The sequence below is a fragment of the Mustela nivalis genome (assembly GCF_964662115.1).
Source record: "Mustela nivalis genome assembly, chromosome: 10".
Classification (NCBI taxonomy): domain Eukaryota; kingdom Metazoa; phylum Chordata; class Mammalia; order Carnivora; family Mustelidae; genus Mustela; species Mustela nivalis.
In genome coordinates this window covers 51,479,904-51,506,785 of record NC_139029.1, presented here as the reverse complement: position 1 = coordinate 51,506,785, position 26,882 = coordinate 51,479,904, and the positions used below count along the sequence as shown (strand labels likewise).

General features: G+C 43.0%; 1 protein-coding gene and 1 long non-coding RNA gene across 9 annotated transcripts in view; one reads left to right on the top strand and one right to left on the bottom strand.

Moving 5' to 3' along the window:
- Positions 1-26,225, top strand: part of LOC309842896 — a 47,492-nt gene extending 21,267 nt beyond the window's left edge. The window contains exons 4-6 of the long non-coding RNA XR_014299839.1: positions 5,670-5,807; positions 22,370-22,550; positions 26,127-26,225. This is a non-coding gene — a long non-coding RNA (uncharacterized lncRNA). The remainder of the gene's footprint in view (positions 1-5,669; positions 5,808-22,369; positions 22,551-26,126) is intronic.
- AK4 (adenylate kinase 4) overlaps positions 9,403-26,882 on the bottom strand; it is a gene marked incomplete at its 3' end in the record, with an annotated part of 69,921 nt that continues 52,441 nt past the window's right edge. For 7 of the 8 annotated variants that reach the window (XM_082687861.1, XM_082687862.1, XM_082687865.1 and 4 more), the window contains 3 exons: positions 19,404-19,576; positions 16,237-16,355; positions 9,403-14,897 (listed from right to left, as the gene is read on the bottom strand). In XM_082687861.1, coding sequence (XP_082543987.1) covers positions 14,783-14,897; positions 16,237-16,355; positions 19,404-19,576 — 407 coding nt within the window. Of the gene's footprint in view, positions 14,898-16,232; positions 16,356-19,403; positions 19,577-26,882 lie in introns of those variants that run through there. The other variant, XM_082687860.1, reaches the window with a different exon arrangement.

Below are 26,882 nucleotides of genomic sequence, written 5' to 3'. Positions count from 1 at the left end.
AGGTCATGATGTCAGAGTCCTGGGAAAGAGGCCCACCCCAGGCTTCCTGTAGGGAGCCTGCTTCTACCTCTCCCCCACTTTTACTCCCTCTGTCAAATAAATAAATAAGTAATCTTAAAACAAAACATTCTCCTAGTTAGGTTTCCTGAGGCAGGGAAACAAAAGCAAAATCAAACTGTTGGGACCACACCAAAATAATAAGCTTTTGAACAGTGAAGAAACCCATCAACAAAACAAAAAGCCTATATGGGAGAAGATACTTGCATATGATGTTATCTAATGAGGGGTTAATATCCAAACTATATAAAGAACTTACACAAATTAACAGCAAAACCCTAAATAATTAAATTAAAATTAGGCAGAGGTCCTGAATAGACATTTTTCCAAAGAAAACATAGAGTTGGCCAGCACACACATGAAAAGATGCTCAACATCACTCATCATCAGGAAATGCATATCAAACCCACAATGAGATATCACCTCACGCCTGTCAGAATGGCTAAAATTAACAACACAAGAAAAAACAAGTGTTGGGAGTATGTGGAGAAAAAGGAATCCTTGTGCACTGTTGGTAGGAATGCAAACTGGTGCAGCCACTGTGGAAATGGAGGTTCCTCAAAAAATTAAAAATGGAATTACCATATGATCCAGTAATTCCACTACTGGATACTTACCTGAAGAAAACAAAAACATTAATTTGAAAAGATATGTGCACTCCTATGTTTACTGCAGCATTACTTACAATAGCCAATATATGGAAGCAACCCAAGTGTCCTTCGATATGTTATTGATGAACACACACGCACACACACACACACACAGAGGAATATTCCTCAGCCATGAAAAAAGAAAAGATCTTGCCATTTACTACAGTGTATAATGCTAAGTGAAATAACTCAGATGGAGAGAGATAGATACCATGTGATTTCACTCATATGCGGAACCTAAGAAACAAACATATGAGCAAAGAAAAAAGACAAAAAAACCAGACTCTTAAATACAGAGAACAAACTGGTGGTTGCCAGAGGGGAGATGGCTGGAGGCATGGGTGAAGTAAATAAAAGGGATTAAGAGTACACTTATTATGATGAGCACTGAGTAATGTACAGAACTGTTGAATCATTATACTGTACACCTACACCAATATAGCATTGTATGCTAATTATACCTCAATATAAAAATTTAAAAAAATAAAAAGCAGAAAAAAATATATATATTTCTTAATTCTATCTAATGTCACTAGAATAACCATGAGCACACCTGGTACCAAGATCTTTGTGGTTTCTAAATATCATACCCCACCAAAGGAAACTAGAGCTCTGCAGAGAAATGGCTAATACCAGGTCTTAGAAGGGAAATTCCAAGAGGTCTCTGAGATCATATGCCAAGAATCAAGTCAGTGTTCAAACACTGACAAAGCCATATCAAAAAGAATCAAGGACAACTTGAAGTCAATCCTACTTGACAAATCTGGGTTAACTTGAGGATAAGAATGAATAATTATTAGAGTTAAATAAGAATTTCAGCAAGGTATCAGGATACAAAATCAATATATAAAAATCAATTGTATGTCTACACACTAGCAATGAACAATCTGAAAATATTAAGGAAACAGTTCCATTTACAATTGCATCAAAAGAACAAAATACTGAGGAATAAAAATTTTAAAAGTGTATAAGACTTATACAGTAAAAATCACAAAATATCAGGGCACCTGGATATCTTGGTCAATTGAGCATCCCACTCTTGATTTGGGCTCAGGTCATGATCTCAGGGTCATGAGATTGAGCCCTGCATCAGGCTCTAAGCTCAGTGAGGAGTCTGCTTGAGATTTTCTCTCTCTCCCTCTACCCCTCCCCTCACTCATGCTCGCTCACTTCTCTCTCAAAATAAACAACCTTTTTAAAAAATCACAAAATATCACTGAAAGAAATTGAAGAAAAATTAAATAGAAACACATCACATGTTCATGGATTGGAAGACTATATATTGTTAAGATGGCAATATTCCCCAAATGTATCTACACATCAAACCACAAACCCTATCAAAAATCCCACCTGTCTTTTTTGCAAAAATTGACAAGGACAAGCTGATTCTGAAATACACATGGAGGGGTACCTAGGTGGCTCAGAGGGTTAAGCCTCTACTTTCAGCTCAGGTCATGGTCTTAGGGTCCTCGGATTGAGTCCCATATTGGGCTCTCTGCTTAGCAGGGAGCCTGCTTCCTCCTCTCTCTCTCTCTCTGCTTGCCTCTCTGCCTACTTGTGATCTCTGTCTGTCAAATAAATAAATAAAATCTTTAAAAAATAAAATAAAATAAAATAAAATACACGTGGAGAGGTGCCTGGGTGGCTCAGTTGGTTGAGCTCCCAACTCTTGACTTTGGCTCAGGTCATGATTTCAGAGTCTCGGGACAGAGCCCTAGATCGGGCTCCATGCTGGGCATTGGAGCCTGCTTGAGATTTTCTCTCTTCCTCTTCCTCCCCCTCTGCCCCTCTTCCCCTGTTTTCTCTCTCTAATAAATAAATAAATCTATAAAAATGCAGTACACTAAAATAAAAATAAATAAAATAAAATATAAAATACATCTGGAAATGCAAGGGACCCAGAAGAGTAAAAACATTCTTGAAAGGTAACAGATTTGGAGAACTCACATTTTCTATTTCAAAAGGTATGACAAAGCTACAGTAATCAAGACTGTGCAGTACTAGTATAAGGATAGATGTATAGATCAATGATACAGAATTAAGAACCCAGAAATAAACTATGTATGTATGTATGTCCAGTTGATTTTCAACCAAATAATGAAGACAACTCAGTGGAGAAAGAATAGTCATTCCAACTAAACGTGCTGGGACATCTGTATATCATGCAAAGAATTACTGGACCTCCTACCTCACACCATATACAAAAATTAACTCAAATTAGATCAAGGACCTAAACATAAGAACTACAAAATTCTAGTAAGACAATATAAATGTAAGTCTTTGTGACTATGGATTAAGTAATGGTTTCTTAAATATGATACCAAAAATACAACAAAAGAAAAAGTAGGTAAATTGGACTTCATCAAAACAAAAAAACTGGGGGGCACCTGGGTGGATCAGTCAGTTAAGCATCTGACATCAGCTCAGGTAATGATCTCAAGGTCCTGGGATGGAACTCTGTGTTGGGCAACCTGTTCAGTGGAAGTCTGCTTCTCCTCTCCCTCTGCCTCTTCCCCTGCTCATACTCTCTTTCTCTCTCTCTAATAAATAAAATCTTTTTAAAAAATTAAAAACTTTTGTATTTCAAAAGTGAAAAACCAGGGCACCTGGGTGGCTCAGTGGGTTAAAGCCTCTGCCTTTGGCTCAGGTCATGACACCAGGGTTCTGGGATCGAGCCCCACATTGGGGCTCTCTGCTTGGCGGGGAGCCTGCTTCCACCTCTCTCTCTGTCTGCCTCTCTGCCTACTTGTGGTCACTGCCTGTCAAATAAATAAATAAAATCTTTTTTTTAAAAAAGTGAAAGACCTACAGAATGGGAGAAAATACTGCAAATTTTAGATCTGAAAAGAGTCTAGTATACAGTATATAAAAAAAAACTCTTAAAACACAACAATAAAAAGATAACCCAGTTTTTAAATGGACAAAGGATTTAAATAGATATTTCTCCAAAAAAGATATGTAAATGACCAATAATGAAATATGAAAAGATGCTTGACATCACTAGGAAAATGTAAATCAAAATCACAACCGGATACCACTTCACATCCACAAGGATGGCTATAATCAAAAGGACACAACAACAAGTGTTGACAAAGATGTAAAAAAACTGGAACTCACATTCATTGCTGGTGGGAATGTAAAGTAGTGAAACCCCTTTGGGAAATAGTTTGGCTGTTCCTCAAAAAGTTAAACATAGGGCTACCATATGACCCAGTAAGTTGACTCTTAGCTATATATTCAAGAGAATTAAGAATATATGTGTCCACAAAAACTTATACACAAATGTTCATGCAGCATTATTCATAATGGCCAAAAAGTGGAAAAACACAAGTGTTCATCAGTTGATGAATGAATAAACACAATGTTGTATATCCACACAATACAATACTACTCAGCTACAAAAAGGAATGAGGTATTGATCTATGCTACAAAATGGATGAACCTTGAAAACATTATATTAAGTGAAAAAGCCAATCACAAAAGTCCACTTATATGATTCCATTTATATGAGATGTCCAGAATTGGCAAATCCATGGATAGAATGTATAAAAGTTGTTGCCAGAAGCTGGAGAAAGGAATTGAGAGATCAATAATTAGTCAATACTTTTTTAAACTTGAGATTTCCCCCAACTTAGTATTTAGAAAAATTTCTGTCTACAGAAAAGTTAAAAGAATACTACCCTTGGTCCCTTTCACCCAGTGGCAGCAACTATAAACATTTTGTGCCACATTTGCTTGATAATTGAAAGTCAGCTTGCCTGGATATAATACCTGTAGTTCACAATTTCTTTCCTTGACAATGTGGCTCCATTGTTGTTTTGCTTTGTATTTGAATCACTTGGTCTTTTTGTCCAGAGGCTGAGAGGTGTTTTCCTAGATATAGTAGAATGTCTTAAAGTTCACTATATTGAGTCAGTTCTCACAGCTCCACAGTGTATGTTTTTCATATGTAGATTCAGGGTTTGTCTTTTGTAAGTTTTTGTAAGATTATAGCTTTAAACATTGGTTTTATGGGTTTTTTTTTTCTTACATAATTCAGTTATAGGTGTGTTAGATCTTCTTTGTCTTCTAAAGCTATTATTTTCTGAGCTTTTTACTTTTTATTTTAATTCTCTGGCAAATTTTCATTTCATGTTCCTAGGTCTCCTTTTCATGCTTTGTTTAATCATTTCTTTTTTGTGTACCTTGCAGTTTAGTCTTAATTGGGGGGACCATTATCTTTTCCCTCACTTTTTTGTGTTCAGGCAATTCTTATTCCACAAACTTTTGTTTTGTGCCCACTTTTTTTCTGCACTTGTGAATTTCTGATTTGTGGTGTTTTTTCATGTCTGTTATTGTCTGACCATATTTGACTCATATTGGAGAGTTGTGGTGGTTTTTTTCTGCCTCAAGTTTGGGTCTCAAGTATTTTCATAGGCTGAAGAAGTTTTAATCTATTCCTTTTAAAAGTTACTTTGTGTGGATGTTGTCTGCCTTCTTTTTTCTTTTTTAAAGATTTTATTTATTTATTTATTTATTTATTTGACAGAGAGAGATCACAAGTAGGCAGAGAGGCAGGCAGAGAGAAAGGGGGAAGCAGGCTCCCTGCTGAGCAGAGAGCCCGATGCTGGGCTCTATCCCAGGACCCTGAGACCATGACCTGAGCCAAAGGCCAAGGCCCAACCCACTGAGTCACCCAGGCACCCCAGCCTTCTTTTCTTGATTTTTAAGACTTCAGATTTTCCTGTATCCGGTGTTTCTACAGACGGGACTGAAGGAGTTGAGTGGCTTACCAGTTTTCTTAGTTTAAGAGTGCCTTCTTCAGTTGGTACAGTGAAATGCAATTTCTTTAATAAGGAGCATCTTTGGGGGGCAGGGGAGGAGTGTTAAGGAGAGTTTAGTATGTTAGCTTTCATGAAACTCTTATTTCTGTAGAACCCCAAATTTCCATCAACTTCTTTATTCTTCCCTCTTCATCACCAGATCTCTAAGAGGTGCCACCTCCTTTCAATTTCCTTTGTTGTTTCCCAGAAGCCGTGCCCTTTCATTACTTTCCCCAAATATTTCCTGCCTACCTCTCCACTTCCACACGGGCTCCACTGCTGGTGCTACTGATTTCAGGTATGTATTTTCCCACTCAAATGAAATAGGAGTTTGCAGTCTTCTATTTCCTGTTATGTAGTAGATATAATTGTGTTGTGTGGTGAGTTAATTGTAGCTTTATTTGCTGTCCTTGGTCTCTGGTTTTTGTAAGGTGTGTATAAAGATTAAGGTTTAGACATCTGCCATTTATCTTCAACGAGTTTAGCTACCTAACCTCAAATGCCAACATTTATAAATTTTTAGGTGAGACTTTCATGAGCATTAGATTATTGGGCTGTTTGGTTTTTTGGGGGGTGGGGCTTCAAATAGGAAAAATGCCTAGGTTTTTATATAGATAACACATAGATGGTTCATTCAAGTTTCTAAGCAATTCTAGCCTGCACCCTCTTCTCTGACCCTGTCACACTGACAAAATGTTTCCATAATGTGGTGGGTGTATATAATCGGTGTCCAGGATAGTTGGTATGTCTGGGGACCAACATGTCGAGTAGTCTGATGTGGCTTAAGTGTATCCAGGATGGTTGATGTCTATGACATAGTGGATCTAGAGTGGTCAGTGTAGGTGGGCCATTCCTGCCACAGGAGTGGCTGATCTGTCCTGATTTAAAGATGATCTATTCATTTTTTATTGCTGATTTTTCCTTCTCAGGAAACCTTTTTTCTTTTCTCCGGCACTGAAATGGGGAAATGCAAAGTGTCAACTCCTGATGGACTATGAAATCTAATCTTTCCATGGGAGGCCTTCTAGACTTGTTAAAGAATACATAGAATTCTGGCAAGGAAAAAAGCTGGCCACTAGAGACTCAACACAACTCAAGTCCTAGCCACCTCCAAGCGGCCGGGCTCTCCACCCTGACTCCTGGAATTCCTGCCCAAAGCCAAAGGTGCCTTGGTTGCAGAGCCCTTAATATGGTCCCTTGGTGTCTTTGGGCAGTGAGAGTTGGAATGAGGAAAAACAGCTGAGTAGTAAGTGGAGTAGAGCTGAAGTCTTCATCTTCCACTTACTGCATGAGTGGTCTTGACAAATAACCTCATTTGTCTGAACCTCGGCTTCATTACTTGTAGGTGGTATACAATGCTTGGCCTATTGCCTGGAACCACAGAGCAAACCCTCAATAAATTTTAGCACCTTCTATCATATATGCATGCTTATACACACACACACACACACATATAATTCTATTACACACACATAGTGTATATACATATACATATATACACACATACACACACGATTATTGGATGCTTGAATATTCACTGGCTGCAAAGAATAAGGGAAAAAGAATTCAGTGGAACTCAAGGGGTAAAAATAAACATCGATTCATTGGAATAGGTGGTGTTCTCTGACAGAGCAGAATTCTATAAAACTACACACTTTTTTTTTTTTGTTAATCTAGTTAGAAAATCTTCACCTTCATACTTTTGCCTTTACAAATCATATCTCCTGGGATGCCTGGGTGGCTCAGTGGGTTAAGCCTCTGCCTTTGGCTCAGGTCATGATCTCGGGGTCCTGGGATAGAGTTCCGCATTGGGCTCTCTGCTCGGCAGGGAGCCTGCTTCCTCCTCTCTCTCTGCCTGCCTCTCTGCCTACTTGTGATCTCTGTCAAATAAACAAAATCTTAAAAAACAAACAAACAAACAAAACCCAAATCATACCTCCTTACTTCATACACATCTATCTAGCCACTAAGATCCTCATTCCTAACCTCCCATGCATCTCTAAGCCAGAAGTCCCAAATTGACTTAATGTGCTACTTGACCCGTGGAATTTTTTTTTAATTTAAATTGTAAATATGTAAAAGTAAGATTTTACATGAAAACATCAATTTCTGGCTTAACAAATTGAATCATTGGGCAGCATTGGGTCAGTAAGTCCAACGTGGTGCAAACTGTTCAGAGCTGAGCAACAGGGACTCTCCTTTGAGAAAAAAACAGTACAAGGCAGTCTTCACAGCATCTGCCCCTCCCCACAGCCTTATACTCAGCCCCATTTCATTGTTGCTCCCCTGGAGACATTTAACTCTTCTTTACTCCTGTTATAATCCAGCTTCCCTCTTTATTGAGCTCTACCACATCTTAGTTCAGACCTGTAGTACAATTTTATCAAGTAATTGTGATGAGTCACTTTCTGGCATAGTCTACTATCTACTGCAAACAAAGTTAAGACCAGGCCACACAACTTCCCAATACAGCTGATCTTATCTTTATCTCAGCAGTACTGCCTCATACCTTTCTGGCTTCCTCAAGGCATAGATGCTCATACTTCTGCCTACGTATCATTCCCTTGGTTTGGGTTCCCTCTTCCTTGCATCACTCAGCTCAAGTATTAGCCCTTACTTGGTCTAGCTGGCTAGCCAAGAAAGTCACTACTTCTGTATTCCCTCACTTATAATTGAGTTATTAATTTCAACAGTTATGTGCAGTTTTAAGTATATTCCCATCTCCTCCAGGAGACTGAGGAAGTCAAGGGCAAAAACTGGGTCTTACTCATCTTTGCATTCCCACAGTCTAATAGTGCTTGGTAAGAGAATGAGAAGTGTAACTGGATGACAGAGTCTTAGGCCTATTTTCTATCAGTCAGCTTGGACTAAGCTATGCTGTTGTACCAAACTCCACCCAAGTCCCAATGGATGATAAAAACAAAGGTTTATTTTTCATGCACACTATTATGCCATCATGGACTAATTCTGCTCAACATCCATTTTAGGATCCCAGTTGAAAGAGCCCTAGGAGACTGACAGTCTCACTGGAAAGGGAGATTGGTGACCATGCTTTGGCTCCTCAGGCTTCTGCTCCGGAGTGGCACACTCCATTTTTGCTCACATTTCAGAGGATAAAGCAAATCAGTACACCCCGGCATAAAGCCAAAGGGGAAAAAAGTAAAATTCTCTTGAAGGGTGAATGCCTTTAACTTTGATATAATCTACCACATTGCCCTCATATCCAAGTTCACTTTCCAGCTGCATGGAAGCCTGTGGAAACTTCCTCAGGCTCCTACATCAGGTGGCTTTTGAACCCAGCTAGTGGGAGGCCTCTGCAGGAGACAGGAGAATGTGAGGTTGGGAGATGCCAGGGCACCTTCCATACCCCGCCTACTGTAGGCAGGCTTCTGCAGAGGCTCTATTTCCTCCATGACCCCAGCTTCCACTAGCCAGGGCTGCTGACTTTTCTGTTTCTGTGGAGTAGCCCTGGACACTATGACCTTGGACTCACACACTCAGATCTAATATCCAAATGCAAAATGGAGGGGGATTTGACTCACATCATCCAGTTATCTCAAGAACAAAACTAAAAAATGTTTATGAAAATACATAAAGAATAAAGTGTTAGACAAATAAGGTGCTTGAGTGTCTCTGAAGTGAGGCAACGTGGTGTTGCAATAAAGAAAACTAGAGTGGGGTCTCAGGTTACGTGGGGTCTCGGGTTACGGTCATCATCTTGCTCTGCCACCAACTGTCACCGCAGCCAGGCGACATGGTGTTCTCTATTCTCCTCATCTGCCAAATGGAGGTAACACCGTTGATGATGAAGTGGTTGCAGAATGGCATAAAGAAGATCTCTGAAGACGTATACTCTCAAGTGTAAAAAGCTACACAAATATTAAATTCACTAGTTAGAAGCAGGAAAAAAACTTTATTTCTCTCAAATTAAAAAGGAGGAATCAATCTTCAAGCAAGATAATCAAAATAGTCAATAACACAATTTAACAGTTAGGAAAGCATGTACAGATTAGACTACAGGTCTAGAAACTTTGAATTAAGCGCATACACCCAAATCAGGAGGGCTGACAGCTTTCGCACTGAGGAGATGCAGTGACTCATCGTAAACACACAACTTCTGGGAAACTGGAGCGGACTTTTCACAGGACGGTAAACCGAAGCGACATGTTGTCATTGGCTTAGAGAACAGATAGGAGCTTCAGAGGAGTCACAGTGAAACGCCATTGTAATGCAACAATTTCCCCAGACATCTGTTCATCTCAGAAACAGGAATATATAAAAATCAGTAGTACAAATTCTCATAAAACTAGAAAAGCCCTCTGAGCCCTAACACCTTGAAGTTTACATAAGCACTGAGGTTTATTTTTCTTCCCTTTACTCTTCTCTAAATTAAATACAAAACAGTTTTTTATTTAGTACATTTCCGACTTTACAGCCAGTTTCAAAACGAAGAAAGGTTTTATGAAATGGAATTAGACACACACCAACCCCAGGGAGAATCTCAAGGTGCAATGCTCCTCGGTGGTTTTAAAGAGGAAACCTTTTGTCCACAGAATGACGCTGTTTCCTGGAATAGCCTGATGATTGCCATGAAGGAACGCACACCCATGCCATCCCAGGGTTCTCCTCCTTTTGGAGGTGTTTGCCATCTCCCTCTCTCCCTACCTCTCCCTCCCCCACACACAGACCCACACACACACGGAGCCAACTGGGGGGATTCCCTGAAGCACACAGATAATGGCATTTCTTTTGGCAAGACTTGTGCAACTTGTTGAAAAAAAGATAAGGAATGGCGTGTAGGAACAACTGTTATGGGAGTTCGTCTCAACAGCTGCAGGAAGCAGATCTCTCTTCACAGCTGAAATGTGGCTTCATGGTTTCCCGACATCTGGGTCTTGCACACTTTTCATCTAGAAACCAGACTGGATCAGTTATAGGCGGAAAGGGATGATAACTTAGGATCAGACCACACTCCTGTTTAAAAAAAAGTCTCCACTGCTAGATTCTTCTTTTGAGACACTACAAAGAATAAGATAGTTACTAAAAATGCAGGGGAACTGAAAGGAAAGCAATTCATATCAAGAACACAACTTGGCCTTATGAACTACATCTCTGGCAAAAAAAGATACTGTCTTTTAAATAAAAGGTAACACGTGAAATTCACCAGGTAGATACGAATGTCTCCCGAGATCCTGCAACCCAGCAGAACGCGAATGAGATGGGTGCCCTCTGCATATACAGTGTGCCACTACCACCAGGACCCAGGGTGCCAAAGGCAAAGATTACAGGGACAAATAACACTGTTTTACCCATTTTAGAATTGGGTGCTCAAAGGAGAAAAAGGTACACAAAGGGCCCTTTTGAATTTCCTGATTCATCCCTATAGGTACATGAAAAACACAAGTTTAAGTAAATGGGATGACTTCGGTTTTTACATAAGGAGGCAGGATATCGGGGTATCTGTCATGTAGGGTAATTGCTGAGAATTTAATTAGACAATGTATATATGTACTGAGCAGGAAGTACCACTCAACAGTCACTACAAAGAACAGCTATGTCTTCACACATTCAGAAATTTGTGGTCTTTATGATTTAAGCCAACCCCAGCAGAAGCTGGCAAGGTGTTTAGTCAGCTCAACAGCTACAGTGAAATACTGAAATCAGTTGACAGTGAGCCGAATTTTCTACAATCCTATCTAAGACTGCACACAGGCACCCTTCTATCCTGTCTATCCTACAACTATCCTGTCTCAACAACAATTTAAGAGGTGGAAGAAGCCACGGCAGTACCTCTTCCAAGAATCCCCCTCACCCATGACTCTCTCCTTACCTTCCCTAGCAAAGAGGGGCACAGCTGGGGCTGGAGCTCTTTCGAGTGTGGCCGCTGGAGGATGGCAGGGAAGACAGGAAGCCGTCTCCCCTGGCTAATGCCAGAGCCAGCACAGCAGATGGCAGGCAAAGGTGTGAATGTGGCGCTCAGCATCAGGATGGTGTGGAATGCAAGATAGGGAAGACGGTGCAAAACTCCGGGGTGGCTCTATGTCAGCGGCTCAATCACATTCCGTTCACCGCCAGCATTTCAGGCAGGATCAGTTTATCCTCAGAGCCTTATTCGGGGTATGAATAAGGGAGTGACTTGTTCCAGTAACAGGGAAGAAAAGGGAGTAGCATCGGGAGAGCTGCCAGCAGCCCAGGTCTACAGAGAGCACGACAGCTGGTGGGGGGAGGGGAGCTCAAGGGTAAAGGTCCCCTCCATGGACACCAAAATGGTAGGTGAGGGACATGAACCTGACTCCTCCACAGATTAGCCTGGACCCAAGCCTTCTTCAACAGCCGTTCACTTTATAAACGAGTAGTTATAAAATATCAAGGCCTCGGACCTTCCTCTAGCAGCTCCCTTGGCTTCAGCAAAGGGGAAAAAAAGGAATCAGTCACATACAGAGTGGAACGGCACGTTAACTGCTTCGGTGTGAGGCCACTTGGAAATGCAAGCAGAATCAAGCAGGCTCAGCACCCTGGCTTGGTTGGGATAAGACAGAGTAAACATCCGGAGCCAACTCGGGCTGCAGAGCTGGGGAAGCCTGCACGTTGAGTCCTGGCTGCACTGGTTATCGGCAGCAAAAGCCCAGCCAAGATGCTTCACATCTCCGACCCCTGCCTTCTTTGTTTATAAACATGGCAACATGCCCATCTCAGAGGATGCTTGAAAGATTAAATGAGATGTTTGCTAAGGTCCTAGAACTACACCTAGCACCTAAAAGGCCTTCAGTAAATGGTACTTATTTTATGTCTGCCTTGGTGTTAAGAGAGTTATTAAATATGGCAATGTTTCCAAGTTCTAAGTTAAGGGGAAAGCCTGTTCAGGTAATGGAAAACAAAATGAATCCATAGCTGACTAGAATCACTGAGGACAGGTAGGAATCTTAGAGACACCCCGACTACTTCCTTTTTGTGTAACTCTGAAGGAACCGTGTGTGTGTCAATAGAAGGAAGACCAAGAGAAGATGTCCTTTTTGCTTTTGTCCAAATACCTGCAAGAAGATTTTAATTTTTTACAAAATTATTGGACGAAAAACGAGAGAGCTGGTTGAAGAAAATCAGAAATAGACATTTCAGGCCACTAAGCACGAAATAAGTATCATCTTTCAAAGATCACGGAAAAAGGTGTTTGTCTGTTTTTGGTCTCACCAAGTACAGGACCCTCAACTGCTGGACCACCTCAGAAACAGAAAACGCACTGAGACACCCAGAGGCTCCAACGCTGCCCACAACTGTCTATTTTGCCAGAGAGGAGGGAAGGATGGAGAATGACAGCATGCCACCAGGGACCAGCCATTCCCCATACTTCTCTCGAAAACTCCAAAGGGAGTCTGTTCAAAAGGGAACTAAAGGTAGAGTTGTGAAGATCTGTCTGCTTCTAGAAGGGCACACACTTCTTTTCTTGAACTGTCCACCTAATAACCTTAACTCTCTACTTTCCCTAGTTTGTGCAAAGGGTCTCCATGGCAACAGTAGTCTTAGTTGTGCCATTTTCCTCATTTCAGACTTGTTTTTTCTATGCCTGGATCACCAGGACACCTGAGCCTTACCCGTATCTTTTCACCCTGATCCCCTAAGACAGTCAAAGAATAGTCACATGAAGGGAGAGAGGGAGAAGAACCGGCAAGAGCAGTATCTGGACGGAAGATGCAGTTACTACCATCCGGAACACGGGTGCCAGGGACTGACTAGGGATCTACTGGGACGTCTTCAGAAAATAAATAATATGGTACAACACAAGTGGCGTGCAGAAACGGGTAGGTTTTTTTCCCTCCAGTATGAAGACTTAGACAGAAGTCACTCCCAGGAATCGCAAAGGACCTTCTTCAGGGACAATCCCAAAGAGGGGTATTTATTTTTAAGGCAACAGGAATAAATTTCATTGTTCTTCCCAGAGGAGAGCAAGAATTACAACAGGTGGCCACCAAGTCTGGAAACCGGGCAAATCTTCAATAAACGGTTTATTGATAGTACATTATAAAGAATGACAAAACTGTATCATCTCTATTTCTAGACTTAATGGCCACCCCACAGAAAGCATCTTTGGAAGAGAAAAAAAAAGTTTTAAGAATTTGTTTTCCCATAATCATAAAGCTGTGCTACTCAGCTCCAGGCCCAGCTAGTGCAACATTCTCCTCAACCCAAAGGCTCCATTCCCTTTACCAACTATTTATAATATGCTTGGGTCACTCACAGGAGAAAAACACTGTCAGCATCAATATTTAGCAGCATTTCAAAATACAGTTTTTTTGTCTTGATGAAAAAACTAAACTATTCTTTTAGTGCAGTAATTTCATGTGGCCTTATTACTTCTATACACAAGATATGATCCTTTAACATTTATGTAGGTAAGCATCTCCCATTTTTTTTGAAGACTCCCAAAGACTCTGATGATTTTATTTTTTCACAATAAAAGAAAAAAGGGCAGTGTCAACCCATGAGAGTCAGCCCAGCAGCGTTAAGGAGGCCCTCGGCAGAGCCCAGTTCCTGGTGTGGGAAGCGATCTGACAGCCTCCCCTTGCTCTCAGCTCTTAGAAACAGGTCTGAGAGGGATCAAAGCAGTACCTGTCTGTATTGCTTCATAGCCTTGGGAGAAAACAGAGGCTAAAAAAAGATATACAGTCTAATAAAAAGAGTGGAAACCAAATCCTTTCATTCCAGGGATGTCTGCGAAGGACAGATTCTATGGAGCATGGATGCAGAAAAACTATCACTCCTAACAGGAAAAATAAATCATGGACAATCACTCAAGGCCAGAGAAGCAACCACAAAAAGCAACTGGCTTCAAGCGCACGGTCACCAGGAAGGGCACATACCAGAAATCTCGGGACAAGGCAGCCTGGCGCTGTGGTTCAACAGCCTTCGGGAGACGGAGGGCACCAGAGGCCAACACCGTCACGCGCAAAAAGGCTACTACGGCAACAACATGAGGGCCAGAAATCAGCTAGAGGTTGGGGTTAGATGCCGCCAGAAGCCTGGCCTGGGCTTGTTTTCTTGGGAAAAGCTTGAGACGTGCAGAGGCATCGTACGCATGTGTTGGTGACCCTTCTCGAGAAAGGCATAGAGGAGCCGCTTCAGGAACGCTTTCTACTCATTCGTTTTCATTTCAGTTCACCATTTAAACTAGAAAAGACCCTGTGAGCTATCCCCATTAGCTTCTACCTTGGACACAGCACCGATACTACACACACAACTGAACGGACGACATTTTCCTGGTTCTTCCACTTGGCAGGCTCAGTATGCTTCTTTGGACTGAATAGGCGTGATCTTGTTCGAGAAAAGCGTGTAAACGTAGGGCCAGATTTTGTTAGTCTCCGTCCCAGAAAATTGGTGAAGTACTCCTCGGCTCCTGAAAAACAAAATCCAACACACGAAGGCCTTTTTTGGCTTCCTCTGACATGACAGGAGGGCGGGTGAAGATCCTGGGCATAAAGCCAGCACGACCTTGTGGCCTATCAACCACCGCTAAGTGCCAACCTCCGCACTCGGCGTACCTAAGTAAAACCACAGCTTTTACGGTTCTGGCATGCGTGCCGTGATGCCTCCTCTTCTTCTCCTGTTTAAAACATAGCAAAGAGGGGCCCCTGGGTGGCTCAGTCGTTCAACATCTGCCCTCGGCTCGGGTCATGATGCCGGAGTCCTGGGCTCGAGCCCCGAAGTGGGTTCCCTGCTCACTGAGGAGCCTGCTTCTCCCCCTGATTGTGCACACACACTCTCTCAAAAAAGTAAAATCTTTAAAAATATATGCATCAAAGAATAACATTATATGGATAATCCCCAATCTGCCTCAGGATACATTTTTCCAAAGACAAACCACTGACAAACCTGGGTACTGGGAAACCCTTATTACTTACAACAGAGCGTGAAACACAGGACGTATCATGATGACAGGATCGTAACTTCTGATCTAAAGGCTTGCTAAATCATTTGGGAGCTAAAAGGTCAAAAACCGAGTCCAGTAGTGGCTGCAGACAGCTGTCCTGTACGCAGTCTGCAAATGGGTTTTGTTCAGTATGCATGCTGTTAAGAATGTTATTTGTTGCCAAGATACAAACTGGGATTTCCCCCCTACCCCTCAACTCACAGCCAGATTTCTGCTTCTCTTGAAAAACAGGACTCACTGGCCACTCTGGGCCTGAGTGCCCCTGTGGGATAAGTGACTGGAGCGGCACGGGCACTGTCACTCAACTGCCCCGATGAACACATCCCCCACCAGGTCTGACACTCACTTCCAACAGCTCCCTGGCCCCTGCAGCCATCTCACTTTGCCATCTGCAGCTTACAGTGTTGCTTTTTTGGGTTAAGTTCCCTCTAGCTGTATCTAGGCAAAAGGTCCCTTCTCATCCTCTGTCCCACTGAGATATTTACAGGTGGCAGTGTCAAAACATAAACCCCTCTTTCAGCTGCTTGAAAAGGAAAAGGAAAATAATCCCAGACGTAATTTTACAACCTGACAGAGATGTTCAGGTTTCAGTCCTTGTATTATAAGAATTTCAGCATAAAAGAACTGGGCTATATCTGCCACGTGCCACCCCAGCATTTCCTCTAGACACCCAGGGAGGAACTGGGCCTTTAGGGTTTTGTCTAGGTGAAAGACACACAACCCCGCCTCAGCCCCAGGTCCTTCCCACTGAGCGCCACGTGGTTCTGACTGAGCGTCTGCCGGGAAAATGGTGAAGCACACTCACTTGTATAATTCAATGACTGGCTTTGCCACATCCTTGTACTGTCTTAGCCTGGCCGCCACAGCTTCAGGTTTATCGTCCTCCTGCTGGACTAACGGTTCGCCCGTGATGTCATCAACTCCCTATAAATACCAGAGAAACCAGTTAATATGGCCAACACCTGAGCCATTCCAAAGATTAAAAACCTTCCTGTGCCAAAATCCGTGTACTTACTTTTGGACTCCCACTGCATGATGAATCAGGCCTGAGTGGCAACGGTTAACAGTGAAAGTAATTGGAAAGAGGTCAACACTCTTAATAGTCACGTTAACCTTACTTCGCGAGAGCTGACATGGAATCTTTATTAAATTCTCAGATCTTTCCAAACACATTTCAGTGCCACTGAAAAATGATACTTTCAGTTTACAGTTTGGAACTCCATGCTGCCTCCCTCAACCACAAACCACCTTTAGACAACGTCACTCTGGCCCTCTAAACATTTCTAAAACCGCCTTGCTTTCTAAAGTTTGAACTGTTAATACGGAAAATAAAACGTCGAGGGACACCCAGGTGGCTCCGCTGGTTAAGCATCCAACTCTTGATTTCGGCTCAGGTCATGGTTTTAGGGTCATAAGATTGAGCCCCCCCATAGTTTGAACCCCATGTTCAGCATGATGTCTGCTTGAGATCTCTCTCCCTCTGCCCCTACTCCTGCTTATATGCTCTCTCTCTCTTTTTTTTAAAGATTTTATTTATTTATTTGACAGAGAGAGAGAGAGAGATCATAAGTAGGCAGAGAGGCAGGCAGAGAGAGAGGGGGAAGCAGGCTCCCACTGAACAGAGAGCCCGATGCGGGGCTTGATCCCAGGACCCTGAGATCATGACCTGAGCCAAAGGCAGAGGCTTAACCCACTGAGCCACCCAGGCGCCCTGCTTCCTCTCTCTTTAAAGTAAATAAGATCTTAAAAAAAAAAAGACAATGTCTCAAGAACCAACTGGTTTACTTAGGAGGACACTGATCTGGCAGAAGGTATCTCAGTCTTGCCTCTGCTAACTTTCAAATTCTTTCCTGAGATTAATCTGACTCCGATTATTTTCCTAGATTGCATAATGACTTACTTAGAGATAGATTAAAATGGGCATGGTGTCTCTACCTGTAACAATCAGGCAAAATTTTCTGAGAACTAAAAAAACTGCAATTTAGAAAACCTGATTTCTGATTTATTTTAAACCTCCCCAAGAAACATACCTATACTTACAAGTAACAACATGGACACGTGAGTGTCTCCCACATCCATGGCTATTACCCTCCAGGGAGAGAGTCACAAGGAATAATCTGTCAAACGGCAGGCTAGAACAGAACCAAAAGGCTCAGGCAACTCAACTGGATAATCAGAAAGCAGCTATAAATCTGAAATGCACTAAAATTCCATTACAGCTCAGGGCCTTGGGTCCATAACCTGCACTTATGAGTTATTGGTGAGCCCTGTAATCATCACGTGTATTCCATGCTTGTTACCCTGACTCAACAGGCAAGATGGGGGCGGGAGACAGCTGTATATCTCCTTTATTCTCTTCTCCTTTATTTAACTCAGAGCTGCAAAGCTCAGAAGAGTCATTTCCAGGACCGCAGAGCACCCATAAATACAACCACTGCTTCTACAAAGAACAGAATGGTGCTAGGGTGACAGCATCTCTCCTTCTGGGACAGCTTGGCCACAGTGGCTGGGAGAGGTGGCCAGACTAGCATTTTCACCTGTCTTTGGAGGGAGCACTCTTAACTGTGGGTGTTCTTTTAGGTATTCCAGTCTTTGGAAAGCAACTCAGTGTTAAAGGTTCTCTGACTTTATGAGAATCTCTGCTTCAGCAGGTCTAGGCAGGGCTAAAATGTGAAGCACTTCTTGTGGAACGTCAAGGCATATTCCAGAACCCTCTTCTCCTCTCCATCCATTTCTTACCCTGTACTAGCTTCTTGAAAGGGAAAGGAGGAAGAGACCTAAGAAAGAAATTCCAAAAGTATTCATTACCTTTAAAAAGAAGACTTCAAATGGCAACTAGTGCTTTGCCCAAAGGAGCAAGACTCACTGGAATGTCACCAAAACCATGGCACTCAGGAGCTGGGAAGGTGTCCTTACTCTCTTGAAGTTGGTTTTCTGTAGTAATTATTGACTCTATCTATATGCAGACCTACCTATCCCATACACATTAACCCAGTAAGATGCAACTGTCACCCCTTCCACATCTGGATGGCTACAAATAATTCTACCTAACACCCAGTAACGGGAGGGAAGAATCCCACTGAACTAATTCATGTCTTTACCAGAAAGAATAATTCTTTAAATGAGTGTGTTACTTTAAAAAGGTTCTTTAAACATATACCTTTACATATGTTTATTTCATGTAAACACGTGTTACTTTTGGACCTGTTTATTCCTCTCATCCTCCCAGTCCCTTTAAACCCGCACTACCAACACTCCCATGACCCCATCCACTCTGACCCCAAGTCTTTATTACAGTCCCAACCCTCACCATTTATCCCTGCTCTTATGAAACTAGAGAGTACATATACACACGCATACAGATAATGTGTAGAGGGGGGTCACTGTTTTACAAAAATGGAATCACTGTGCTATTTGCTTTTCATTTTCAACAGGACCCAGAGGAAGTATTTCTGCAGGTCAAACGGTATAGCACATAGTCATTCTTTTTACTCAGTATGTAATATTGCAAGATGTACATAATCTCTAGATTATTTAGTCATCCCCTATAAATAATATTCATTTGTTTTCAGATCTCTTCTTCAAAACCAACACTGAAATAAGCATCATTGTGTCCTTGACCTTACCTGCTGGTGCCTTCATTTCCATAACCTATACTCCCAGTGGTGGGTTGAATCAAGTATGTATATTTGAAGATGTTACTGTATATTGCAAGGTTGTTTTTTAAAAACATTATTAATACTTTATATGCCTAATAAAGATGAGGGTGCCATTTTTTCTAGGTCCCACCAGCAACAGGTGTTATAAATCTAATTTGCATTCCTTGACCACTAGTGAACGAGAAAGTTCAAACACTTTCGGCCATGCAGATTTGCTTTTTCGAATAATCTATTCATATCCTTCCTACACTTTACAACTGAAATGTTTCGCCTCTTTCTCGTCAGCCCGTAAAAATGCTTTGTATATTCTTACGTGTACATGGGGTGGATTGAAGTCCAGGTTATATACCCTTCCACTAGCGGGGTGGATCCAACGTCGGCTGAGACGATCTTTGAGTGTTTCAAATGGAATGTTCAAAGTGATCACTAGGTCCAGCTCGCAGATTTTGTCCAGGGCTTCAGCCTGAACTAAGGTCCTAGGAAAACCTAAATGCCAGAAACAAAACACATCAAATGCAAGACATTTCCCAATTCCAAGGAGTCAATGGTGCATTTTCAGTTGACAAAATAATCGAATCTACACATACACCATCCAGAAACCAGCTTTGATCAGGAATGTATGTCGACCTCCAAACATTTAAAAATAGAAGAAAATATGCTACTTTATAGCTTAGCTTTGACCTTTGGTATAAGCAAAGATTAAGGAGTCATGTGACCCAAGTACAGAGTGCACTAAACTGAAAATCACTAGACTAGTCCTCACTTTGTTCTTAACTACTCCCGTAACCTTAGGAAAGTTACATCACCTCCATTTCCTCTCTTCTGTTAAAGCAGCAAAGGAATAAAATTGTATTTGTGTTCTTCTATAGCTTTAACCGCTGATGAGTATATTATTCTCAGGCTACCCCTCAACTTCTATTTTCATCCATTCCCTACATCTTACAAAACTCAACATGTGGTCTGCAATCTAGCACAGTAACTGCAAAATGAGAAAATGCACTTAGGAATTTTATAGCAATTTCACAGTAATTTTAAGCCTAGTGAATCCAAAATTTATGCTTAAATGTGTTTTTCTTTTAATTTTTCTAGTAATTTGCTCTTATTCTATTTGATAAAAGGATTGCTCTGCACCGGATTGGGGGGTGCAGGTGAAGAAACACAGCTTTCACCGCAGAGTTTGTTCTAGGCTTCCCTTGGAGCTTATTTTCTAATTTCTCCAATAAGGGAAATTACCCAATGGCCCCCACAGAATTATTACAGAAGGGATATAGATTAAGTTACATCTCTTCCCTAAAAGACACAAGAATGGTGAGAACGAAACCGAGGGCATGCTTCAACTCGATTGTCACGACAGGGAAAGAAAAGGCAAGTTTAAACAGAGGTGAGGGAAAGGTTACCTTGCAGGGCAAGATCTCAGTTCACTGGCTCTCCTGGGCCTAACCAAGGTACTCACACGTTCCCACTAGGCAAAAGGGTTACTCCAACATGACAGGTAACACCAGAAGACCATGATCTGAGCCGAAGGCAGAGGATTTAACCCACTGAGCCACCCAGGCACCCCAGCAGTTGCCTTTTTAAAGTGGTCAGACATAGAGGAGTCATGCTTGAAGAGTCTGATAGTTCGCTGCCCAAATCCTTCCCTTTTAAAAGGGATTTTATGGGTTTGGGGTCTCTGCAGACCTTCTCCGGGCTCTACTCATTATCAGTTCTGGGTGTCAGCTGACATTGGTCCTGGCAGTATCTCCAAGCTGTGGTACCTTAACTGCTTGCTTGGGTCATTGCTTGACACAGGTTGCCTGACATGAGAGACTCCATTTTGCTCCCTCCAAAACTGCTTTCACATTATTCTATGCCGACCTCTTGTGACCCATCACGCAATTGATGTGGTTTTGGAATACAGGTGGGGTGAGGTCCACAACGGACAACCAAGAATGAATTCTTGACACGTCTTTGGTGCAGAATGGTGGCTTATTAAAGCACAGGGACAGCACCCGTGGACAGAACGAGGTGCTGCATCAGGACCTTGAGGAGTAGTGAGAGGAGTGCTGATTATATACTCAGGGACTGGGGGAAGTAAGGAAAACGGGAGGTTTCAAAAGAACTTTCATATACTAAAAAGAGGACTGACCTATATGACACCTGCAAGACAGCCTTGCCATTGTCAAGTTAAGGTTGTTTCCCCCTCTGGCAAGGTATTAACATTAAGACAGTTGGGAGATTCCTGGAAGAATGTCACGCTTGTCCCACCCGGGGTGGGGGGCGCTGTTCAGGATGTCAGTGGGCTTTGCCTTCATTTAGCCTTCATCACATTGGGACTGGCTTCAACAGAGAAAGAGGCATTTCCAATCTCGCAGCCCAGATGCTGCCTCTTGTGCCAAGTCACCCACCCACCTGTACTGTCTCTTTCCTCCCATAGTGACTCTCTGGCTAAGCATCCTCTTCACAAAAAAGGCACCCACACCACACATTGGGAAATGATGCAGGAAGCATATTCATGGTGGTTTCTCTGCAGTGGCAAGATGGCTGATTCCTTTCTGCTCTTCTAATTATTTTTAACTAAGCATATAGTACATTCAGAATGGAAGGAAAAATACCTTAAGTAAAGAACTGCTGACTAGATATTTTCCAAATCTCAACATAACTTGTCAGGTCAAGTTATGACTACCTGACATTTAGGGAAGTGAAAGGTCAAACTTTACCTCAGATTAAGTACACTACACACACTTAGCCTCAGCCCTGGAAGACAGCAATGCCTGGCAGGCAGTGGGCAAACATTTATGTGTAATACTAGGGTAGCTGTCTTCTAGTCTTCCATTTGGTGGCCATATTTATTTGACAGTTGCCTTATTTTAAATTCTGAATTTAATTCTGTGAAATATAGGTCCCTGTTAAGCCCTGTAAACCCAGCATGTCAATTTTTTCTACTATGGAATGGCTTGACTGCTTGTACATTAATTTATTAAGCAACTATTAAGTTCAAAAACAATTTTAGAATCAGGGCTTCACAGCACCTAGGTGTATCCTGGAGCTTCAAATACATGATAGCTACCAGTTAGGTAACAAAGTCCTACTACCTGGGTCACCAAGGAGCAAGATTTAGCCCCAGGTAGGACCTCAGGACTCAATTCAATCTATGGCAACTTAGGCTGGGTGATGGGCAAGGAGTTTCAGAAGAGTCCAGATAAAACCATGCCTGCCTCCTTTATTTTTTCCACCAAATTCCTTACTGAATACTGGACACCCTTAACCAGGTCCTTTTCTCCATCTCCCTCCCAACAGCTCACTGTAGGTCAGACTGGAGATGCTGTAGAGAAGTTTGTTGGCAAGTCCGGGACCTCTGCTAAGTCTATTAGTCAAGGGTAGCCCACCTTCCCTTGCACTGTACACCACAGTCTGCTCCAGAAGACGAGCTTCCTGAAATGGGATTTAAGATACACGTTACCCCCTCTGTCATCCTCAGGTACTGTGCCTCGCACATTCTATATAGAATCCCAGCAAAGAGGGCAGTGAGCCTTCCACAGAAGGAACTCTCACTGACTGTCATGTCCTGCCTTTTCCCTGTATAACCAACTCCTCCTGAAGGCTTCAAATTAACAACTTGAGTTAGATACTGTGGCCAAAACCACCCCAAGATCAATCTCTATGTTCTTCCCTCCAAATCCCTTTTTAAAGAAAAACTGTTTCAAAAGCAGTGGCTTCCAAAGTAACTCTGAGTACAGAAAGAAGAGAACCTATGCTGCATTGTTTTGTTCATTCTTTTTAGCTTCCATTTTGGATGGTACATTTTATAAGGTATATATTAATAAAATCGTATGTGCATATAATTCACACAAATCCCTGTTTTGAAGATGCAGTCAACACTGATAAGTGTGCAAAAGAATTTAAGGGTTCACTCCTCTAAAGACCCAAGTTCCCGGCCTCAGACCCTGGACTTGGGTTCTAGGGCCACTATCCTGACAAGAAAACACTGTTCTTTATCCTTTGGATAGAGGCTGAAAGGTGAATAAAGCACTAGGAAAGAACAGGAAGCTCTGAACAAGAACATGACAGTTCCTCCAACAAATAAAAACTCAAATCCTTATGGCTAAAGTTTCCTGGTCTTTCCTGGACTTTCGTAGTCCAGTTGGCCCAAGAGCCCCACAATTGTTTCTGAACTCTGGCGCCCTCTGGAGGAATGGGTGGAAAATGCAACTGTATGAAAAAAGCTGAACTCAGAAGGAACCTGTTTCAAAAATGTCAGGTGGTGTCTACCTTAGTTAGGGCTCACATTCAGACCTGCTAACGACCAGAGAATCATTAATTCTGGTGGCTTAGAGGTCTTCTTTTAAGACAGTGGCTCTCATCATATCCTCCCATCCTCAAAACAGGTTTAAGTTGAAAGACGAAGGAAAACACAGAAGCCTACAATGAAAGCAAAAATGGGAGAGTTATGGTTTAAGACGTTAATGTTGTTGAAATGCAACTATTTTAATGGTTTAGAAGTACTAACAAGAGGAATAAGTCATTCCTCAACTTCAAGGTTCTCCCTCTGATGGCACACATCAACATTATCAGAGAAGACTTGGGGTGGGATGGGGAGAGCTTATTACTGCCCAGATTTTGTACCATTCTTCCTATAAGGGAACATCTAGGAGCAGGAATTAGGTATTTTTCTGAAAGTTATCCAGGTGACTCTGGCCAAACTTCCCAGTGACAGCAACACCGCAAGTGCAGTATTAATTAACTACGTGTACCTACCCCATTTGGGGGAAGGTCTAACAGCACTTCTAAGCAGGTCCAAACCACTTTGACGAGAGTCTTCTTGACCTCGGTTTCATGGCAAGAGAATTGGGAAGAAAATTCCCAAAGGCTTCTAGATTCACTAAGCCCCTACCTATCTCAAGCCACCTGTTTATGCCATTCCTAGCCTAGATCTTACCTCTACAGAGAGTGGTTTGGCAGGCAAAAAAAGTACAGGAAAACAGTGAGAACAGTAGCCTAGTCAAAGATCTGGGCACCAGGTGCATTTCCAGAAGTGAGGAGAAGCCACGGTGTAAGCCAGGAAACTCAGGGCTCAGTGGAACATGTTAGTTATGGGCACAAGCTCTGGAAGCAGACATCAATCCCAGCTCTGCCCAGCCCTGACAGCATGAACTTCCACAAGACTTTGTAATCTCTCTCTGGTCCTTAGTTTTCTCACTGAACAGATGGCTTCAACAACAGAAATTTGTTTTCTCATAGTCCTGGAGACCAGAAGTCTGAGATTGAGGTGTCAGGACAGGTGGTCTCCTCTGAGGCCTCTCTCCTTGGCTTGCAGATGGCTGCCTTCTCCCTGTGTCTTCCACAGGGCTCTTCCTCTGTGGGTGTCTGTATCCAAATCCTCTTCTTATAAGGACACTACAGTACTCATATTACACTGGTGCCCACCCTCAAGACCTTATTTAACTTAATCACCTCTTTAGTGACCCTACCTCCAAAAAAGAGCTGAATTATGAGGTACTAAGAGTTAGGACTGGAACAGATGAACTTAGGGGGGCACAACTCAGCCCATAACAGAAGGTAATGCCTACTGCATGGGACTGTTTTGAGGATTAAAAGAGGCAATCTTTATAAGATCTTTGAGATATAAAGTGTTAGGCACATAGTGAGCACTCAATAAATGGCAGCTGTCGCTCTTGCTAGAGCACTCCTGGGAGCCCCATGTCACAAGACAGCACTGCTGCCCTGTGCTTGTGCACAAGCACGACTTGCCTCTATTTAATTTGCTGGTTTAGGGAGTTTTTGGTGCTCTGGGCTCTCTGCCACACAAGGACACCTCAGCCCTTCCAGTGATGAGCCACACAGCCCGCACATTCTGGTCCCTACCCCACTCAAAAGGAAGCTTGATCCAGGCCAGCTTCTGCCACAAGTTTCCCACTCTCCTGACTGCCCCCGTCATCACCTACTCCTGTTTAACAGGAAAGCACCGGAAGCTGGACTTTCCTGATCCAGTTCAATACCTTATCATGGTAAGCTTTCATCAGAGTTCAAGGTAAACAGACTGGCCAATCTGGTACAAAGGCTCAGCCTTAAGCAGCTGACAGTCCAAGTGTATCCTGAGGCAGCAGCCAGAGGAAAGTTCTCAGCAACTAACCCACACGCAGGCTATATTAACTGTTACACAGAATCCAAGTTAGGAAAGGGGACAGCCGTGTGCTGTCTTTCCCACCAAGAGAGCACCTCCTTTTGGGAAACATTCCCAGACAAGGCCACCCTGCTTGGGAAGAACGTGGACTCATGGCTTCTCAGGCCACGTCCCAACAGCAACGGCACAAATGCAGCTCTGTGTTGTAGTCTACTGTTTACAGGCATGTACAGACATTTCTTCACACCAAGCCTGTGAGGTGTGTGCAGCAGGAACACACACCACCCGCGGTGTAACTGACCAGGGAGCCTGCATGCCGGTGGGGTAGGGGGAGTAGAGGGGGTGGGGGGTGGGGGGATGGGGGTGGCAGAGGGTGTGGGGTGGGGACAGCGGCAGAACACGACTCAGGTCTCGGGTCTTGACAGTGCCCACTCTACAATGCTCCTCCTCCACGAGTATAAAAAAGGATTACTACAGGATCCTCAATGTCCCCCCACACACCTTGCCTCAACCGAAAGATCAAAGCATCCAGATAGCACCCTCACCACCCAGCTTCTAGCTGCCCTGCACCCCTGACGTGCTGGAACAACTTCATTCCCAAGAAGAGCCCAAACTGTGCACCTAGAAGGCCTACTCTTTTTTCTTTTTTTTTAAGATTTTTATTTATTTATTGGACAGAGAGAGAAATCACAAGCAGGCAGAGAGAGAGAGAGAGAGGAGGAAGCAGGATCCCTGTCGAGCAAAGAGCCCGAAGAGGGGCTCGATCCCAGGACCCCGGGATCATGACTGGAGCCAAAGGCAGAGGCTTTAACCCACTGAGCCACCCAGGCGCCCCTAGAAGGCCAACTCTCGGTCCTATCACGTCTCCCTCACGTCCCCTTCCATCACTCTGTGCCGGCCACACTGACATCCTTGCTGTTCTCGCACCTGCAGGTCCATCCCCACCTTAAACGCTCAGTTTATGGACCCTTGGTGTGACCCACCCCTGCTTCAGGTATCTACATTCGCCCTCGGCTCCCGCAAGTCTTGGCTCACGACGCGTCGCGTCGGTGAACCAACCTGTTGAACTGCGCCCCCACCGCACCCAGGGCACCCCTACCGCACCCAGGGCACCCCTAGTCCCCTCCCCTCAGTTTCTCTTTTTCTCTTTCTAGATTTCAGCATCATTTGCTGGATATGATTTATTCTGCAAGTGTTTCTAGTCCCACCATAACATTAGCTAAATGAGGGAAGAACTTTTATAGTTGTTTCGAACTATATCCTTAGTGCCTTGAACAGTGCCTGGCACACAGGGATACTGAATAAATATTTGTTGAATGAATAAATAACTAGTCTCTGAAAAGTCACAACAATTCCAGCACATGGGTATCATTCCCATTCTAAAGTTATAAAAACTGAGGCTCAGAGAGGTTCAATGACTTGCGCAAAACCACACACAGAAGAACGAGGAACCTAGATTAGAACCAAGGGCAGAGCTGACTCCCAGAATCCCACACCATGTACCACTCAATGCTGTCTTCCCTCCACACAGAAAACCACAGCTTAAGAGAAACGGCAGTGGTCTGTATACGAGGCAGATTGAGAAATCAAAATGCTGCATGGCCTGGTGCCCCAGGCACAACCACACTGGATTCTCTCCACACATACACAAAACAAATGTGCGGCACCTGACTTCTTTCTTCTGATGTA